This window comes from Tursiops truncatus, chromosome 7, assembly GCF_011762595.2.
Source record: "Tursiops truncatus isolate mTurTru1 chromosome 7, mTurTru1.mat.Y, whole genome shotgun sequence".
Taxonomy (NCBI): Eukaryota; Metazoa; Chordata; class Mammalia; order Artiodactyla; family Delphinidae; genus Tursiops; species Tursiops truncatus.
In genome coordinates, this window is record NC_047040.1 from 108335120 (window position 1) to 108357112 (window position 21993).

The 21993-nt window shown below is 38.8% G+C and overlaps 1 protein-coding gene across 12 annotated transcripts in view; it reads right to left on the reverse strand.

Annotated features, from left to right (window-relative positions):
* Window positions 1-20855, reverse strand: part of IWS1 (interacts with SUPT6H, CTD assembly factor 1) — a 68276-nt gene extending 47421 nt beyond the window's left edge. For 4 of the 12 annotated variants that reach the window (XR_012333171.1, XR_012333173.1, XR_012333172.1 and 1 more), the window contains exons 1-2: window positions 20544-20852; window positions 18380-18498 (exon numbers count right to left, since the gene is read on the reverse strand). Coding sequence is in view for 6 of the 12 variants with exons in the window: in XM_073807829.1 (XP_073663930.1) it covers window positions 18380-18498; window positions 20544-20577 (153 nt within the window). In the remaining 6 variants the exon portion in view is untranslated. Of the gene's footprint in view, window positions 1-18379; window positions 18499-20543 lie in introns of all 12 variants that reach the window. The other 8 variants (XR_012333174.1, XM_073807827.1, XR_012333175.1 and 5 more) reach the window with 7 other exon arrangements.
* Between the last annotated feature and the right edge of the window lie 1138 nt (window positions 20856-21993).

A 21993-nucleotide genomic window follows, 5' to 3' on the forward strand; every position in this document is an offset into this window, starting at 1 on the left:
CCATTCATCTGTGAAATGGTAGCATGGTTTAGATCCCAAAATGAGGAACGATAACCTGCCTTCATGAATCTGTAAAGCACAGACCCCCAGATTACTCTACGGTACCTTATACTTTGAAAAGGTAGATTAAACAACAACAAAAAATAAACCTTAACTTTCTCATATAATTCTAGCTCCTAAATATATTCTTTAAGTACATACAAGCAAACATGTACCCAAGTTCTCTTAAAAAAGGAACATTCTTGGGTTTTATAACGTTAAAGTTCTTTTAAGGAAGAGAACTATAAAACTTTACTTTATTTAAAGGGCCAAATTATACTTAGGGCACATTCTCCCAAGTGAATCTGAACAAATAAGGAGAGGAGCAGAGGAGCAATTAACAGAGCCAAATACCATGTTAGGGTCTCTCCTGCTAGTTTACTCCTCACAAGAGTATTTTTCATGATAAGAAAACTGAGGCTTACAGCAGTCTTGGGACATATATCCAGTAACCCTGGCACAAAAGTTTAAGTTTTAGGGAAAACACTGACTAATCTAGCTATACTAACAAATAATGTCATATGAAGTAATCTGAAAACTCTAGGGTACAAATTTGATATTATAGCTATGTTTTTTAAATGCAGAGAAAAATATATAAAACTAAACATACCAAAATACTAATAACTAGAATGTGGGGAATTTTTTCCCTTCTATAATAGTATCTTTACTTTCAGTAACATGGTAATTAATATTCTGGCTTAAAAAGTAAAGTACTTCTGTGTTTGGGTTTTCCCCCTTAAAAGTTTACTGAGCCAAATTTTTTTTTTTTTTTTTTTTTTTGCAGTACGCGGGCCTCTCACTGTTGTGGCCTCTCCCCTTGCGGAGCACAGGCTCCGGACGCGCAGGCTCAGCGGCCATGGCTCACGGGCCCAGCCGCTCCGCGGCACGTGGGATCTTCCCGGACAGGGGCACGAACGCTTGTCCCCTGCATCAGCAGGCGTACTCTCAACCACTGCACCACCAGGGAAGCCCTGAGCCAAATATTTTTCTTTAGAATATATGACGGACATTTCCTGAACTTACCACAGATCAATTTTCAAGGAACAAAGAGCCTTTAATAAAGTATATGCCCACCATATCACGCAATGAAATAATTAAGCAGTAAGAGAATATACAGTGACAAGATAAAAGGCATTAAAATGTTTTCACAAAACCCACACTTTAACTTGCTTCGGGCTCATTTAAAGAAGATTAAGTATGTTGTGTCTACAACTTCAGAAAGAGTACAAAAAATTACAAAATAAGCTTATAAAATATGTTTGAGGGTTTTTCCCCTCCATATTTCATTGCCATCTTGATAGCACAGAGTTCCAAAGATACAGTAACTGCTATACATATTCATTCAAGTATAACACATTCAGGAAACTTTCTAAAATAATAAGCTTTTCAAATTTCCCAAAGATATTTTTCTTTTATTATCACGGGACACTCACAGCATAGCACTGGATTCCCTGTCAGTCATACATCCTACTACCCCAATGAAACTGGCATTTATCTATTAAATCAGGACAGGAGAAATAACATAGAACCTTTTGATACAGTACAAGATATAGTACTCTATATATTGCTAGAAGCTTACTCTTGGCCATACTTCAGAATTTAATTTTTATATTTTAAAAGAATATAGATGAAAAAATTAACTATCCAGAATGTAAGCCCTAAGAAGGCAGGCATTTTTTGGTCTGTTTTCCTCACTGAGAAGGCACATTCTGTGCTTCAGAGCACAGAATGGTGTCTGGTATATACAAAATCACAGTAAATTCTTACTAAGTAATTACTTACTTACCTACTTACTTACTTACTGTGTAAGAAAGTAATTACTTTTCTCATTTAATGAAAAGAGTTAAATGAGAATAATTTAAAGTGAGGAATAATTAACTCAACAAGTATTTGTTTAATGTCTACTACGTGCAAGGTGCCAGGAATCAAGGCTGAACATGTCTCAGTGCCTGACCTTAAGGAAATGTTGTCTAACGAGCCAGCCAAATATACCATAACAATACAGTATAACATGCACTGCTATGAAGGTATGTGTGACATTCCGAAAGCCTACCGGAAGTGATCTATATGAGACTAAGCTATAAAAGGTGTGTAGACAACAGGTACTGGGAATTAGTTTGTGATGACTGAATTAAGAAGTTAACTGCATTACTGAGGGCAGAAGACGAAACATACAGGTACCAGCAGAGGCAACTAAAGCAGGAGGCGAAAGGGGAAATTGTTAACTGGCTTTCGGAATGCTTTCCATGGCATACACATGACATAACTCTAGCAACATGTTCGTGTGTGACTCAGCTGCAAACAACAGAAATCATCTCAGGCTAGCTCCAGAAAAAAAGAACAATCTTTCCAGAATCAAAGTGGAATAAATGGCTAAAGGCTCAAGAAGGGTAGGAACCAAGGCAGCTCAGAGAGCTTAGGAAAGGAAACTCAAGGACCTTTCACTAGAGCACTATCAATAACATGACTCAGCTCTCACGTTGCTAAATTTCAGTGTCCAGGATCTAAATTTTAAATCCCCAGGAGACATAATCTAACGGGCCACGGCAACAGAGGATGTCGTTACTCTGTGACTCAATGCCAGAGCAGGGGCACAGCACTGGGAGCCACTCCCAAAGAAAGGAGAGATACCATGAACTGAGTAGTCTTCCCAAAACTTATCTGTTACACTCTACCCTGGACTTCCCAACACATGGTGTATGCATTCCAAACAAGCAACCATTACAAGGACATTACATGTAATTCATGATTGTGAAACTTATGAATTCCCATCAATTTTTGAGGAGTCTCATAAAATCCTGAGTATCTATCCATTATGTGTGGCACAGTGGGGAAAACGTGGGAAATCACTGCAGTAAGAAAGTACTGGTCGACAGACTCAAGTTAAAGAAGGCAGTTAGGTGAAGACATCATAGGATTTGGGAAAAGAGTTAAGCTTAAAAGTTATCAAAACACTACTCAAAAATTTTAGACTGGTTTCAGCAATTAGTCTAAATTGCAAACTTAAAAAAAATCCAAAATACAGTTTTTAAAAAGTCAAATATGAGTACAACAAATCAATAGTAGAAGCTGCCATTTAAATGCTATTTCTTAATAATATTTTTAAAAATCCCTAATTTTACCTGTCAGAGAAATTAAGCACTCTAAGTGTCCTCAGAGGCTTTAGAAATGTCTATAATGCCTCACACTTCCCTCTTATGATCATTTACATTGTAGTTATAAATAACTTCTGGTTACCCATAATGAATGATCTGATCGTTTATCTCAGCAATCAAACAGTAACACACCTTTTATGACCAGTGCCATAATACACATGCACAGAGATAATTAACATTTTTAAATTACAAAATAAATAATAAAACTGCTGTAAAGGCAAACGTCAATTTGTAAATTACAAAGTAGTATAAGAATGTCAAATAAGAGTCCTTGTAAAGAACCAAACAACTCAGGACACCTGTTTCCAGTAGAAGAAACTCAAAACTGTTGAACTTGCATTCCAACCTTCCATCATAAATTGGTACAACATTCAACACCAAGTCACACAGTAAATTCCATGAAGAAATATGTATAGGAGCATTTTCAAAAACATGTTTTACTGGACCTTAGTTCCAGAAGATATATTTGAAATCCTCGTCTTGGAGTTTGTCAATACATATCATCTTAAAAGCATAAGGAAGAATCTGGGAAATCCAGTTTTTACTACACAATGCTGTTAATCCAGGGTAGGTCCTGGAACGCTGCAAGGCTTTGACTCTGAGAAACTCCAGCTTTACAGCAAGCACACACACACATAACAAAATGAAGATGTATACCAGTGCCCTTTGTTGATCTTAGAGCTGGTTGATCTTAGAATCAGTCAAAAACAGAAGCACTCCTGATGACTATTAGAAAAAGAAAATGTCTACACAAAACCTAAGAGTTTATAATGGGGACTTCCCCGGGGATGCAGTGGTTAAGAATCCACCTGCCAATGCAGGGGCCACGAGTTCCATCCCTGGTCCGCGAAGATCCCATGGGCCGCGGAGCAACTAAGCCCATGCGTCACAACTACTAAGCTTGCGCTCTAGAGCCCGCGCACCGCAACGAAGAGTAACCCCTGCTCGCCGCAACTAGAGAAAGCCCGTGTGCAGCAAGGAAAACCCAACGCAGCCATAAATAAATAAATAATTTCTGAGAAAAGTTTATAATGATGAAGCAAACTCCTGCCTACCTCTCCAGACTCATTTCTGCCCTCTCACCACCATCAACCCTATGTGCTGCAGCAGCAGTTCCCAAACTTTTGCATAAGAATAACTTGGGGAAGAATAACTTTGGAGGAAAACATACAGATTTTTGTGCTTCTCACCTCCAGATATTAATACAGTCAGTTTGGGGAAGAGGTCAAAGAATCTGCATTTTGACATCTAATCCAAGTGATTCTAACCACACATTATAATTTTACTGCAGACACATGGAACCACTAACTTCACTGTTACCTCCATGCTTTTACCTCACTTTGTCCTTTTCATACCTCAACACTAGGCAAAAATACCCCCTTCCTGAAGCCTCTTCCATCCTCCTCTCTAGGTAGAATGGACTCTGCCCCATATAATGTGACAGTTCACAATGTGGACTTTAGTGTCGGTAAGACCTGGGGTCCAAACCCTAGCTCGCAGCCACCTTCTACTGTGTAATCTAGGGAAATTTTCTTAACTTCTCAAAACCTCAATTCCTCAATATGACAGAGTCAGAAATAGTTTCTATAACTTAGAGGGCCGTTCAGAGGACCAAATGCATGTAATGTAGTTAGCATGTGCCTGTGAGCATTCAATACATGTTGTTAATCATTTATAACAAAAATATCTTATTAATTACGAAACATTCACCCTTCAAGACTCAGCTCAAATACATCATCTATGAAGGCTGAGCTGGTCAGTCATTCCTTCTTACATGTCCCCATAGCATCCTGTATCTCTACCTCACTGAAAGGTGATTTTTTACACATTTATCTTCATAATATGATTGAATAAATGAACTTAAGATCAAAATGATCTTAAGATCAAAAAATCTTTTACCTTCAGTATACAGAAGATACTCAAATTAAATTCACTGAAATAAAACAAACCCACAAGACAATGCTTAACAAAAAAGAACCAAAGCAAAACAATGTTCTTCTCCTCAATTTGGTAGACTCAAAGACAAAGGCTGAAACCAAACACACAAAAAAGAAGTGTAGATGGAATCAAAAGAACTGGTAAGAAACAGGGTAAACAAGGACGGCCAAAGCCAACAAGAATCTTCTACGGGCTCTGATCTACTCCCCATAGGAATACTTTCCTTATACTAGCACAACGTCTCTGTGGAAAGATCCAAATGACCGCAGACTGCCATCTTTACTCAATTCAAAGTAAGGTTGGAGCTAACAGGGCTGCCACCAACTTCAATGACAGATGGATGGTTGTGCCCACTAGGCTTTGCCTACAGTCAGAAAACAAGGAGAAACTATGTGGCATTTCCAAACAATCTCTTCCTCGATTGTCCCACATACTACTTTTTTCCTGTGAGAACCTCAGGAAGGGAACACTACTTTTCTATGCAGATGAAATCTACAAGCTGTATTTTTATTTTATATTTTAAAGTTTTCTTTTTTAAAAAAATTTATTTATTTATATTTATTTTTGGCTGTGTTGGGTCTTCGTTTCTGTGCGAGGGCTTTCTCTAGTTGCGGCGAGCGGGGGCCACTCTTCATCGCGCTGCGCCGGCCTCTCACTGTCACGGCCTCTCTTGTTGCGGAGCACAGGCTCCAGACATGCAGGCTCAGTAGTTGTGGCTCACGGGCCCAGTCGCTCCGCGGCATGTGGGATCTTCCCAGAACAGGGCTCGAACCCGTGTCCCCTGCATTAAGCAGGCAGATTCTCAACCACTGCGCCACCAGGGAAGCCCAACAAGCTGTATTTTTAAATGCTTATTACCTTCAATGTATTTCTGTGGAATAAAAACCAGCTGACCACAATCCACAACTAATTTCACACTGTTCAATTTTTTTTTTTTTTTTTTTGGCCGCACCTTGCAGCATGTGGGACCTTAGTTCTCAGAACAGGGATCGAACCCATGCCCTCTGCCCTGGAAGTGTGGCATCTTAACCATTGGACTACCAGTGAAGTCCCCAAGAGAATATTCAAGTAAAACAACAAAAAAATTAGAACTGGCAACTAGTTATAACTAGGTCACATTCATGCTCAAATTGCTTTATTAAAAAATGTGTTTCCAGTGATGACTATTCAAAACATTTAAAAAAAAATCATTCCCCTTTTCCCTATCTGCCCTACCGTCAACATTGTGTGAAGATTCTGAGTTCTCAAAGTGCTCTACACAGAATAAATATACTTGAAAACTCCCCTGATATTCATATCCCTTTTAGAAACCTAGCCCAAAAGATGTTAATAACCTAGAAACAAATAATTTAAATATGTAATCAACTTATTACTGCAATTGCTTATATATACATTTCTTTAAGAAACCAGGCCTAAACTTAAGAATATTATTTTTAAATTTCATTTCATAAGGTAAGTCTCTTTTGCTTTAAAACAGTGGGCCTCAACCTCATAAAGATTAACTCTTAACTAGCCCCCTAAGAAATAATCTGCCTAATTACTATAGAGGCTAATTGTAAAATAATTAAAGGAAATCAGATTATGTCCCCTCAAAATATGCCTCTGACATAAAAATTTTGATCTGAAGGCAATTAACAAGCAGTAAACACAAGAGTAGCTCTCTCTACCTTCCCTCCTTTTCCTTCAAAAGGCAGGATATTCCCATTACTGGAGACAGACTGTCATTAGCTCAAAGACACCAGCAGAGCAATCAGCAAACAAACTTTACTACATTAGTTTCTTCCCATATATTTACCTTCGCAGTCTGTCACCCTTGGAAGCCTAGAACTGCTTTCCTTTGTCCTGTCACTTCTCCACAAAATTAGTACTCTTTGTTGAAGATGTTATATAAACTAGAATTCTAAGCTACTGCTTTGAGTTACTCTCTGTTGAGTTTTCTCCTGTGTGATGTATGCTGCACATGTTAATAAACTCGGGTTTTTTTCACTTGTTAATGTCTTTTTGTTAAAGAATTCCAGCTGAAAACCTAAGATGGGTAGGGGTAAAATTTTGCCTCCCCTACATAACATAACTGCTATTACAGTTTTCAGAGCTGCTATGTAAGTTTTACTTAGCCCTCATAATAATTATTTTAACCCACTGTCAAGATGGTGGAGCTAAGGCTCAGAGATGAAATAATTTTTCTAGGAGCTGACAGTCATTATGGTTATTAAGTGGCAAAGCCAATATATGAAACTACATTTTGGCCATCACACTGCCTTTCACTCTGAAGAGCTATGCAAATACAAAATTTTATCATCATCACCTAAGAGAGATTTGCTGTTACACCATCTAACCCAAACAATTCTTCAGTATCATCTTCCATTAAGCTATCCCACTTTCCAGGTCACAATACTCATTCTTGAAATATAACAAGTCCTTCTCAATTCTAGGCCTTTGAACCTGCGGCTCTCTCCAGCTAGAATCATCACCAGCACCCCTAACCGGCTTCTCCATCTGGCAATAATGTCAGACTCGTTCCTCAGAGTCCACTCAGCCCACCCTCCCATCCTCCTATGGCCCTTTGTATGTGCCCCTTCTGTAATTTTAAAATATATTTTAAATTATTTGACGCATGCTAGTAAAAATAGGTAACCATATAAAATGATGGGACAGTTATTCTAACTATTCTCCCTTTGACTTTAAATGTGCCAACACAGGAAAGTATAAAGAAAATTAAAATCACCTTTAATAACCCAAAGATCACCATCATTTCTAATTTTTACAAAGAATTTCTTCCCAATCTTTTCTTTGTGTTAATTTACTTTAAAAAAGTAAACAAGGATCTAGAATCACAATTAATTTAATGACTGTAACACACTGAATTCTCCCATGTCACAAAATATTCTTTGAAAACAATTTTAATGGACGCATTGCCATTCTTACAAATGTTCTATTTATATTTTAATCACTAGTTTTTTATATTGTTGGATACTTCTTGTTTCCTTTCTTATGCTTTCTACACGTCATTTGTTCATTTCAGTGTTCTCAGCCTAAGGGTAGCTCTGGGTTCTCCCCTAAGGGGGCATTTGTGAATGCGAGGGACCATTTTTGGTTGGCAATGACTGGAGAGGATATGTTACTACCATTTTATTTAATGTTTGGGAACCAAGATACTAAATGTCCTGCAATATACAGGCCTGCCTCCAAATGCCAACAGCTGGCTTACTCAGAATCACCTGTTTAGGAAAGCAGCACTGGGCTGCTCTCCATGCAGAGGAGGCCACAGACAGGACCCACACACACACAGGCAGGAGACCCAGTGAGATCAAAGAGCCAAATGGCCTGAACAGAGACTGTGGTAATAGACAAGTAAAGCATCCTGGGTTCTTCTGGAATGTGAATTGGGGAATATGGAGAGGTTTGACCAATGATTAGAAGAGATAAAAATGAAGCCAGATGAGGACTTCTGATATGAAAATGAAAAGCTCTGCTGACCCACTCTCCAGTGAAACTGGTTAAAAGTATTTAAAAACAACTATTCAAAGCCCCTGGAAATGGTCCTAAAGACAAAGAGAGAATAAAGAAACATCTATCCAAGAAGATCTACAAAAATTTGGTAAGAGAAGCAGAAGTATCTGGTATCTGAACCAAGACCACTCCTCACTTTCAACTTCACAGCTCAGTCAGAAAGGCTCTACTCCAGGCTGTTGCAGCCAAAAACAAAGGGTACTCTTTCCCTCCAGCTTCCAGGGGCAGGGTGTCTTCCCAGGAAGAGCCCGATGTCAGCATTTTTCATTCTGCCTCCAGCGACCTGCTGCTGAAGGTAAGTTCCAGGCAAATGTAATTGCCAGTGGGGGCTCCCATCTTCTGCCCAGCACTCAATCACAGTAAGAAGGCTCTGCTTTGGGCACAGCACACTGACAATACTGGGGCCCTGATCACCCTTGCCCCAATTTGTGTGACAGTGGTTCCATGCCAAGAGAGGCAAGCCAGGAGCACCTCAGGCTGCTATCAAATCCCCACTGCACACTGAGAGCTCAGCTTCTAGAACTGGGATGTCACTCAGAAAGAAACCTGCCGTCACCCTCTCCCCACCCCCTACCCCAAACTCCAGAGCCCCGGCTCAGAGATTTTGCTTGGGGAAAAAGCAGGCAGTAAAGTAGATAGCTTCTAATTTTTCCCCAAAGAAACCAACTTCATTTGTAACCAAGCTTGGGGACGTTCAGGCTAAGGCACTTTCACTAACACTGGAGACTGGTGGAAGGCACTTAGAAGGAGATTCAAAATACAGAATAAACTGTAGGCCAGCTAGTTTGCAGGAGATAACCAGGTAATAATACAGCTGGGAGGAGCCATCCTGAGGTCAGAACAAAGCAAACACAGACCTCAGAAATTATTCCTTCAAAGGAGCCCGAATTTGATTAGACTAACTTGTTGAGCAATTTATGCCACAGGGCATGGCTGGAAATAACAGAGTCATCAATGGAGTTTTTTGTTTGTTTGTTTGTTTTTTGCAGTACGTGGGCCTCTCACTATTGTGGCCTCTCCCGTTGTGGAGCACAGGCTCTGGACGCACAGGCTCAGCGGCCATGGCTCACAGGCCTAGCCGCTCCGCGGCATGTGGGATCTTCCCGGACCGGGGCACAAACCCGTGTCCCCTGCAACGGCAGGCGGACTCCCAACCACTGCGCCACCAGGGAAGCCCCATCAGTGGAGTTTTAACAGCTGATTGTGGTCAGAGAAAGAGCAAAAAAGACCCCTACTAACACCACCGTCATCCCAGGTGACTGTGAGCATGTCCCAAACTGCACATCTCTGAGGATGCAACACCAGAGATTTAAAACTGCGGGTGAGGAAACAGTATTCACTAAAATCATCCAGCTAGTCACTAAACAATTACTCTAAAATGTCCAGTTTCCAACAATAAATTAAAAGGCATGCTAAGAAACTGGGAAGTATGACCCATAACCAGGAAAAAAGCAGCCAACAGAAACTGCCTGTGTGAGCAACCAGATATCAGATTTATCAGGAAAAGACTTCAAAGTGGCCATTTGTAAACATGTTACAAAAATAAAGGCATGATGACAATAGCATATCAAATAGAGAATATATATAGAAATAGAAATTTGACTCATCACCTATAAGAGTAACCCAGTAAGATTAACAGCTGACTCCTCAATGGAAACAATGGAGGCAGAAAGCAGTGGGATAACATATTCTAAGTGTTCAAATAAAAACTATCAACTAAGAATCCTATATCCAACAAAGCTATCTTTCAAAAATAATTAACAAAAAAGAAATGAAAACTTTTCTAGATAACCAAGAAAAGGAAAGAATTTGTCAAGCAGACCCACCATACAAGAACTGCTAAAGGAAGTTCTTCAGGCTGAAAGCAAGTGACCTCAGTGAATCCACATGAAAAAACAATAAGCACCAGTAAAGGTAACTGTGTAATTATGAAAGACAGTATAAATGCATATTTTTTCCTTTCTTAATTTAACTGATTTATATAACAGTTGCATAAAGTAATATGTATATACTGTCTTGCTGGACCTGTAATACATAAGACCAATGACAGTAGAAAGAAGGTGGGTGGGAACAAACCCGTATTACACTAAGGAAATAACTTCTATAACAATGCATTGTTGGATTTTAGCATTAATAAATATAATATGTATAACAATAATATTACAAAAAGAGAAAAAGAATAGAGCCACATAGTACTAACCTTACTATATACCATTGGAATTAAGCTACCGTAAATCTGAAGCTGATTCTGATTAATATATGTGGTAAACCCTAGAGCTACCACTAAAAAAAAAACCCTCAAAACCATAGTAAAAATATTATTAAAGAAATTAAAATTGCACAGAGTATTAAAAATATAACTACAATAATTTGTTAACAAGTACACTAGAGAAAAAGACAAAGTGTGACATCAAAAACATAAAATGTGGGGGAGAGCAAAAATGTGTAACTTCAGCATGTACTTGAAGTTATCAGCTTAAAGCAGACTGCTGTAAGATAGTTTACGTAAGCCTCATGGCAACCCACAAAGCAAAAAGGTATACTAGATATACAAAAAAAATTTTTTTTAAGTAACCTAAGCATACTGCTAACAGAAAATCATCAAACCACAAAGGAAGAGAGCGGGGAGAAGGAAAAAAGGAATGACAAAACAGTCAGAAAACAAAGAACAAAATGGCAATAATAAGACCCTACCTATCAATATTTACTTTAAATGTAAATGGACTCAATTCTTCAACCAAAAGACAGAGTGGTTAAATGGATGGGAAAAACAAAAACAAAAACTGAACTATATGCTGTCTACAAGAGACTCACTTCAGCTTTTAGGACACACACAGACTAAAAAAAAAAAAAAAAAGGATGGAAAAAGATATTCCATGCAAGTGGAAACCAAATGAAAGCAGGGGTAGCTATATTTATAATCAGAGAAAATACATTTTTAGCCAAAAACTATAATAAGATACAAAGAAAGTCATTATATTGTATAATGATAATAGAGTTAATCCAACAAGAGGATTTACCATTTGTAAATATTTATGCACCCAACATCAGAGCACCTAAATATTAACAGACCTGAAGGAAGAAATAAGTTATCAACACAATAATAGTAGGGAACTTCAATGCCTAACTTTCAATAATGGATAGATCATCCAGACAGAAAATCAATAAGGAAATATTGGGCTTAAGCCACACGTTAGGCCAAATGGACTGAACAGACATTTACAGAACGTTCCATCCAACAGGAGCAGAGTACACATTCTTCTCAAGTGCACATGAACAATCTCGAGTACAGATCATATGTTAGGCCACAAAGTAAGTCCTAATAAATTTAAGAAGATTGAAATCATACCAAACTTCTTTTCCGACCACAATGGTATGAAAGTAGAAATGAGTATGAGTATGAGAAGTACGAGAAGAAAACTGAAAATTTCACAAACATGTGGAGATCAAACATCATGTTGCTAAACAACCAATGAGTCAAAGAAGAATTCAAAACAGATCTTGAGACAAATGAAAATGGAAATATTGATATAACATACCAAAATTTATGGAATACAGCAAAGCAGTTCTAGGAGGGAAGCTTACAGCAATAAATGCCTACATAAAAAAAAAAAGAAATATCTCAAATATCAACTTTACACCCCAAGGAACTAGAAAAAAGAAACTAAGCCCAAAATTATTAGAAGAAAAAAAATAACAAAAATCAGAGCAGAAATAAATGAAATAGAGACTAAAAAGACAATAGAAAGGTCAATAAAATTAAGACCTGTTTTTTTACAAAAGATAAACAAATAGACAAACATTTAGCTAGACTTACCAAGGAAAAAAAGAGGACGGAAAGAAAACTATAAAGGAAAGAGGAGACATTACAACTGATACCACACAAATACAGAGGATAATAAAAACTAAGAACTGTATGCTGAGAAACTGGACAATCTATAAGAAATGGATAAGTTCCTAGAAACATACAATCTACTAAGCTTGAATCATGAAGAAACAGAAAATCTAAATAGACTGATTACTGTGAAGAGATGGAATCAGTAATCAAAAACCGCCCAACATAGAAAAGTTCAGGACCAGATGGCTTTACTGGTGAATTCCACCAAACATTTAAAGAAGAATTAACACCAGTCCTTCTCAAAGAGTGCCAAAAAATTGAAGAGGAGGGAGCACTTCCAAACTCATTTTATGAAGCCAGCATTACCCTGATACCAAAATCAGACATGGACACAAGAAAGGAAAATTACAGGCCAATATCCTTGATGAACATAGATGCAAAAATCCTCTACAAATTATTAACAAACAAAATTCAGCAATACATTAAAAGAATCATACACCATGGTCAAATGGGATTTATTCCAGGGATGCAAGGATGGTTCAACATCCACAAATCAATCAATGTGATATACCATATTAACAAAATGAAAGCTAAAAATCACATGATCATCTCAACAGATGCAAAAAAAAAGTAATTCAACATTGATTCATGACAAAAACTCTTAACAAACTGGGTAAAGAGAGAATGTATCTCAACATAATAAAGGCCATATGACAAGCCCACAGCCAACATCACACTCAATGGTGCAAAGGTGTAAGCTTTTCCTCTAAGATCAGGAACAAGACAAGAATGCCCACTCTCACCACTTTTATACACCACAGTATTGGAAGGCTTAGCAATTAGGCAAGAAAAAGAAAAGGCATCCAAATCAGAAAGGACGATGTAACATGGTCTTTATCTGCAGATGACATAATATATAGAGAAAACCCTAGAGACTCCACCAGAAAACTGATAGAACTAATCAATGAATTCAGTAAAATTGTAGGATACAAATCAATATACAAAAATCTGTTGCACTTCTTTACACTAACAATGAACTATAAAAAGAAATTAAGAAAACAATCCCATCTATAATTGCCTCAAAAAGAGTAAAAGAATCTAGGAATAAATTTAACAAGGAGAGTACACTGAAAACTGTAAGACACTGATAAAAAAATTGAAGACACAAATAAAAAGAAAGCTATTATGTGCTTATGGATTAGAAAAATTGATATTGTTAAAATGACCATAATACCCAAAGCAATCTACAGATTTAATGCAATCCATTTCAAAATTATGACATTTTTCAAAAAACTAGAAAAAATAATCCTAAAATCTCTATGGAACCACAGAAGATACTGAATAGCCAAAACAATCTTGAGAAAGAACAAAGCCAGAGGCATTATATGCCTAGATCTCAAACTATATTACGAAGCTACAGTAGTCAAAACAGTGTTAACACTGGCATAGAAAACAGACACATAGATCGACCGAACAGAATAGAGAGCCCAGAAACAAACCCATGCATATATGGTCAAATGATCTACAACAAAGGAGCCAAGAATATACAATGAGAAAGAATAGTCTCTTCAATAAATGGTGTTGGGAAAAGTGGACAGCTACATGAAAAAGAATCAAACTGGATTACTTTCACACCATATACAACAGTATACTCAAAATGGGTTAAAAACTTAAATGTAAGACCTAAAACCATAAAACTCCTAGAAGAAAACATACGCAGTGCACTCTTTGACACTGGTCTTAGCCATGTTTTTTGGATATGTCTCCTCAGGAAAGGGAAACAAAAGCTAAAGTAAACAAAGGAACTATATCAAACTAAAAGTTTGCATAGCAAAGGAAACTATCAACAAAACAAAAAGGCCGCCTACTTAATAGAATATTTGCAAAAAATATATTTGATAAGGGGTTAATATCCAAAATACACAAAGAATTCATACAACTCAACATTAAAAAAACAAATAACCCAATAACAAAATGGGCAGAGGATCTGAATAGACATTTGGCCAAAGAAGTCATACAGATGGCCAACAGACACATGAAAAGATCAATCATCATCACGGAAATGCACATCAAAGCTACAATATTACCTCACACCAGCTCTTATCAAAAAGACAAGAGGGCTTCCCTGGTGGCGCAGTGGTTGAGAGTCCGCCTGCTGATGCAGGGGACACGGGTTCGTGCCCCGGTCCGGGAAGATCCCACGTGGCGCGGAGCGGCTGGGCCCGTGAGCCATGGCCGCTGAGCCTGCGTGTCCGGAGCCTGTGCTCCGCCACGGGAGGGGCCACAGCAGTGAGAGGCCCGCGTACCGCAAAGAAAAAAAAAAAGACAAGATATAACAAGTGTTGGGGAGGATGGGGAGGACAGGGAACACTTGTGCACTGTTGGTGGGAATGTAAACTGATGCAGCAAATGTGAAAAACAGCAACTTAAATGTCCATCAATTGACAAACGGATAAACAAAATATGGTATATCCAAAGAATGGAATATTACTGATCACAAAAAGGAATGAAGTACTGATACATGCTACAACTTGGATAAACATTGAAAGCATTATGTGAAAGAAGCCAGTCACAAAAGACCACACGTTATATAATTCCATTCATATGAAATGTCCAGAACAAGGAGGGGTTGGGGGGTGGGGGTGATAAGGAGGTAACAACTAAAGGGTTTCTTTTCAATGTGATGAAAATATTCTAAAATTGACTATGCTGATGGCTGTACTACTGTGAATACACTAAAGACCACTGAATTGCATACTTTAAAATGGGTGAATTGTATGGTATGTAAATTTATCTCAATAAAGATATTTTTTTAAAAAAAGGTGATATTTTTCAAGGTCAAATTTGACACAAAAATCCATGATGAAAAAAATATCAAAATTTAAATACTAGCATACATACGACTAAGTTTTCCTTTTGCTTCAGGCTCCAATATGGACCAGTAAAGCACTGTTACTGATCCTGACTTTAAGATTTTGATATTTTTTCATCATATTTTTTGCATTGTTTTAAAATATTATCTTGATCTTTTTTAACAGTTTCCTTAGAGATCTAAAGAAACACATGCAGAATGAGTATTACAGAGAAAATGAATTAAAAAACAAACCAAAAAAACAAACCACAACTAGCCTGAACTCCAAAATGCAAACGGGAAAAACATTATTTGGAAAAATCCCTTTGTGAGTACCATCTTGCAGCAGGCAAAACAATGCCCCCACAATAGATGTCCACATCCTAATCCCCAGAACATGTAAATATGCAAAAGGGATGTGCAGATGTAATTAAGGATAGGAAGATTACCCTGGATTATCTGAGTAGGCCCAGTATAATTACAAAGGGTCCTTATGGGAGGGAGGCAGGAGGGTCAGAGTAAGTGACAGACATGTGAGAACACAAGCTAAGGTCTGAGAGATTTAAAGATGCTACAGTTCTAGCTTTGAAGATGGAGGAAGAAGCCATATGCCAATGAGTGCAAGTGGCCTGTACAGCTAGAGAAGGCAAGGGAGCAGATTCTCCCTTAGAGAAGGAACACAACCCTGGTGTCACCTTGATTTTAACCCAGTGTGACCCACTTTGGACTTCTGACGTCCAGAATTGTAAGAAACAAATCTCTTTTTTTAAGCCACTAAATTTATATCAGGTTGCTATGGCAGCAACAGGAAACTAATACACATCTTTTAAGCTTGGGGGCTATAACCTGCACTGCTCCATTTAACATAACTGTACTCTTTCAAGGGTACAATTGGCACTCAAACTACTAGAAGTTTAGCAAATTAGGATAACTCTCCTGGAGGGGAAAATCTACGAAAAGCACAAAAATATGTTCATGGCAGACTTCATTTATAACAGCTAAACAGTCTAAATGTTAATAATCAGGAAACTGTTGAATAAGTAATAGTCCATCCATATTATGAAATATTATGCAACCATTAAAAATTACACTTAGTGGGAATCTTTAATGACATGGGGAAATACCTAAGTATAATGTTAAGTGAAGAGATAAAAATGTTATATTGATACGTAACATATATAGTAAAAACACAAGTAACTTAAAATGTATACATACGTTCTATATAATGAGAACAAAAATGCAGGAGAAATAATGTAAACAAGTTAAGTCATTTCTGTGACAGGAGTATGCTGACTTCAATTTTCTTCTTTAAACTTTTATATGATTTCCAAATTTTCAACATGTACATTTATTTATTTAGAATCCATCTCATTAAAAAAGTAGTTGAAAAAAAGAAAGTCAACACTACATTTATACATTTATAACTGAAGCATGAAGCCATCAGTCAATCTCCTGATGCTGTTTTCCAAAATAGAAAGTTAAGATATTATACACTAAATAAACTGTAACAATGTTTATGTTATCAAATAATTTCTACCTATCAATTACATTTTAATTAGAATTTAGTCTAAATGTTTAAGAGTGTACCAAAAACTGAACGACGTCAAAATAACTAAAAGATAAGCCTTCCTCTCACTTCTGATCTCACCTGCCCCCTATTTATTCTAGCCACAATGGCTACCACCTTAGATCTTTGTTAGGAATGTTCATCCCCTACATAGACACGTGCTATTCCTTCACCTCCTTCCACATCTTGATTCAAATGTCACTTTCTCAATAAGGCCTACGTGTACCTCCCTATTTAACACTAAAGCCTGCCCTCCACCTTGGCACCCTTCACTCTGTTCAAACTTTCTTCTTTCTCCACAGCATTTATCACCTCTTAACAAACTACAATTTTTAAAAAGAAGTGTGGAGGGCTTCCCTGGTGGCGCAGTGATTAAGAATCTGCTTGCCAATACAGACAGGGGACACGGATTTGGCCCTGGTCCGGGAAGATCCCACGTGTTGCAGAGCAACTAAGCCCATGCGCCACAACTACTGAGCCTGCGCTCTAGAGCCCACAAGCCACAACTACTGAGCCCACGTGCCACAACTACTGAAGCCCACACGCCTAGAGCCCGTCCTCCGCAACAAAAGAAGCCACGACAATGAGAAGCCCGCTCACCACAACAAAGAGTAGCCCCCGTTCGCCGCAACTAGAGAAAGCCCGTGTGCGGCAACGAAGACCCAATGCAGCCAAAAATAAAAAAATTTTTTTAAAAAAAGTGTATATTGTTTAATGTCTTTCTCCCCCTGCTGGAAAATAAATCCAAGGAGAGGATTTTCGTGGCAGTGGAACCTCATTTAGTCACTCAAAAGAGCCTGACACATAGCAGGTGCTCAAAAAATATTTGTTGGATATATGAATATACTAGTGATATGTCAAAGGACAGAGTCAATAATACAATCTCTAACAACTGCATCTACTACTTAAAATTGGACAATTTTCTGTGTATGTGTAGTCAAGCAAAATATATGGTATATTGGCCATCTTTATCATTCCTACGTTTCAGTTTGTGTTTACCAAAAACTTACACCTGAATTATTGGAAAAAGTCCCAATTTTATTTTGTTAACATTGTGCAGTACAGACTGTATAACCAGGGAAGCAAATTAAAATCATATAAATTTAATAGGTGATAACCACCATAACTTTCTATTTCAATTGATGTTTCTTCAGATTGCAAATCCACACTGCCCCACTAAGACATCATTCTGGGAATGGGGAAGCCTAGTCAAATATCAAAAGCCTGGCCTATTTTCTGAATCAATAAGCACAGTTGAAACTGCCTCATATCCAAAATGGGACTCAATCAATACTTATTTCCCTGTGATTTCATAAGTAACCAGACTATCCCTATTTATTTACTTCTAAAGCAGTTCTCTATCATTTTTGAAGAGTTTGAAGCCTAGACCCTAAGACAGGGTCTCTACAACTCCTAAATAAAACAGGTCTCAGAGAATATGCAAGGGAAAAGCCTCCCCAAAGATGTTGTTTAGCCAATACCTCTGAATGACGTTCTACACTTCCAGTGTCTGATCCAGAGTGCTGCTCATTTACATCATCCTCAACGTCTGACCCTGAATCCCGTTCATCCTGTACTGGGGTAGCGCCACCATCATCTGCTTAAAAATAAAACAAAAACCCACTTAAGGTGTAAGATGGACGACATCTACAACTGAAATGAACACAATGAATCAAGAAAAATGTAAGAGCAAGACCAAGTGTAAGAGCACTGATGAAGCATAACTAATGATGCTAATTTGGGAATAAGACAACAGTACAATACTTACATAAATACCAATAATCATAACTTGTATTGTTGACACATGTGGCAGCGAGAATATATTAAAGGAATAGGAAGCTTAATAAATATCACTAAGGACCAAGTCAACAAACTAATAGTGTGCACTTTATTTCAACTTTATGTTAAAATACCTGAGTCTATTTTCTCCATAGCACTTACTTACCACCTTCGGATGTACTACATGACTTTCCAAATTAGTTTTGTTTAATGTGCTTCTCTCCTCACTTGAATGAAAGTGCCAAAAGAACAGGGATTTTTGGTTCACTGCTGAATCCCTGGAGCCCAGAACACTGTCTGGTACAGTATTTGTTTATGAATGAAGAGCACAAGGAACTCCAGTCCAGAAATAGTGTGAAGTCCTTAAAGTAAAGCATATACTACTATACTGTTATAAAACAAATTGTTACCTATCTTTAACCAATACTTTAAAAATACAAAGTAAAATTGTACTGAGAGGAATTTAGAGTTGTTGGAGAATATGGGAAGCCTTGGTAAGGAGTTTACTAAAAATAAATAAATTTTTAAAAATGAAGCACTCAACTATAGGAAAATCAAAAAATGTGTAAGAATGAAATCAGTATCATACTAATGAGCTTCTCTACTTAGCTAAGGAGTAAAGAACATATATATTTAATATTTAATATTCTTATCATATAGTCATAAAAAATTCTGAAGTGTAACGAAAACTTATGCTTCAATGGTTAGAATATGGGGGAAAGAGGGCACAGAGAGGCTAAGACCCTGTCCTAGCATAATAGGAAATCGTTACACAATGCCTAAAAATGATGCAACGAGATAGCATAAGTTAGGAATACAGGGATGAACGTCAAAAAATGGCTAAAAAAATGAAAAGTCAGGAAATTGCTAACTTTTCATGTCTTTCAGCCCGTTATATACACGTATTACATATGATTACTTATTTTAAAGTAATTTAAAAACACAAATGAACTGACAACTATTTGTTTAAAGCAAAAGAGCAGTATGTGTTTGGAAACGTGTTTGCAGTCACTACTATTCGCCGTCACATGATAAGGAATCGAAGTGAACTCAAAACACAACAGAGTAATTAACGCTTAGAAAATTATTTAAGCCCTTTTGATAGAGAATACTCAATGGAACTAGGACACAATAGGAAAGCAAAAGCAACGTTTTTATTCCCCACGAGGTTCTGCCTTATTCGTCTTTGGATCTCCGGTGGCTAGCATGGTGTTAGCGGGGGGGGGGGGGGGGGGGCCGTGTTTACAGACTAAACAGGAAAAGAAAGGAGAACTTCAGTGAGGAGAAAGGGGCAAGATCTCAAGGTGAAGGAAAGGAACAAAAATCGCTAGTAAGCCCCAGAGGAACACGCCTTATTGTAAAATATGTATACAACTCAAATACGGGTCCTACGTGTTTGTTCTTTAATGGGAGAAACTAGTTTGCAGGCGAGATCAAACTAGTACCAACTCCTAGTGAAAAGTCTACATAAGATCCTGCAACCCCACTGAACAGCTAACTCCCTCGGATTCTCGAAAATCACTCTCAACTCCTGAAAAAAATCCCCTATCAGTAGACCTTCCCTCGTACTTTGCACACAGTAAGCGTCTGATGTATGGAAGTGGCTCCCTAATGCAGCAACGTCCTTCGCCGATTCAAAAGACAACTGTCCCTCTAAAATTCCCTCTCCGAGGTTCTAACTTCGGGGGCCGCAGCCCGTCGGCGGGCTCTCAGCGCTCAGCCTCACTCCCCATTAGACCCGGTCGGCGGAGGGGAAGTCTCCGGGGCGTCCCTCCCCTCCCCACCCCTCCCCCGCGGGAGTGCGAGGCCAAGCCCGGCCAAGTAACCGCTCCGCCCCCAGCCCTGTCCCCTAGGTCCGGGCCTCACCTGACTGGTCGCCGCTGTAATATTCCGAATCCATGGCAGGCGGGTCTCGGCGGGGAGTGTCTGCGCCCCGCGCCGCCCCCGTCACCTCCTTCCCGGCTCTGTGACCACCGACGGCGCGGCCCGGTGCTCAGAGGCTCCCACCCGACTAGAGGCCTTGGAGGCTGCGGAGATTAAGGCAGCAACAGCTGCAGACGCGAACACTTCGACCTAGAAAGCCCGGGCAGACGAGGCCGTACCCGGAAGGCTGGCAAGGTGTGTGGGTCACCGCACTACTTCCCAGAAGCACCTCTAGGGCCAAAATGGCGCCTGCCCACGACCCTCAAAAGAATTCAGTGCGCAGGCGCCGTCATCTGTCATCCGGCCAATGAGAAGGCGCAACGGTAATGACGCACGACACGACCGGAAAGGAGACTACTGGGAAAATTGAGCGGGAGCTGCGGCTGCGGTTAAAACCTTCCCTTGGAGGAACCTGGTCCGTTCCCCATGGAGATGATAATGTTACTGTATGGGTTCTCCGTCCGCGCCTTGTTCGAGGACCTTCTAATTTACTCTTCTGAAAAATGAAGACCCGCTAAAATTAAATTTTCCATCATACGGAAATTAAGTGTTGTTCCCATAATGCAGCGAGGCGCTTGATTCCCGCCCTTAGTACGGGGAGGAAGTAGCGCATTGCCCTCTGGGACTTGTAGTTCGAAACCTGGCGAAGTAGGCTGAGTTACCAAGTGGCGTGATCAAAAGGGCCTCTTTTCAAGGCATTTTTCTTCCTTTCTTTTTTAAAATAACGACTTAACTTTCATCTTAAAAAGCCATTTGGTCAACAATACGAAGTACAGGTTTTTGCTTCCAGAAGAGTCCCCCTTAATGAAATCTTGAGGAAGTCACACTGTTGAACTTGACTTGCGCACTATATGCTCCCTGGAAACAACAATGGTTAGAAACTTCCTGACCTGTCAGTGTTCCCAGAACGGCTCACTGTAAAGAACCATCCTTGTCCCTATCTCTTAGGTAAAACTCACTCTCCACCCTTTTTCATGAGTCCTGTAAGACTTACAGAAGACCCCCTTGTTTACCCGTGACAAGGCCAAAGACCTTTCCCCATTTTTCTGAACCTGCTCATAAGGGCGGACTCAGATCCTCAAACTTCCTGTTCAAATCTTTGCCCTCTAAAACTAGCTAGATACGGAGATAAATATTTTCTGTTCACTTGACTGATTGAAACTTCTGATTGCAAATCAATCCCGACTATAAATCATCCCATCTTCCTCCCTATGAAAGCCTAAGACAAAACCACACAACCTAGACATTCTGATCTTCATATCTGGTGTGCTCTCCCTATTGCAATACCCCAAATAAAATCTATTTCCTTGCTTGTTTGTTTTTCTCTTAAATAAAGAGGACAATGTTACTACCTTTGGATTGGAGGAGGGCCAGAGGAGGTATAAGCAAATGT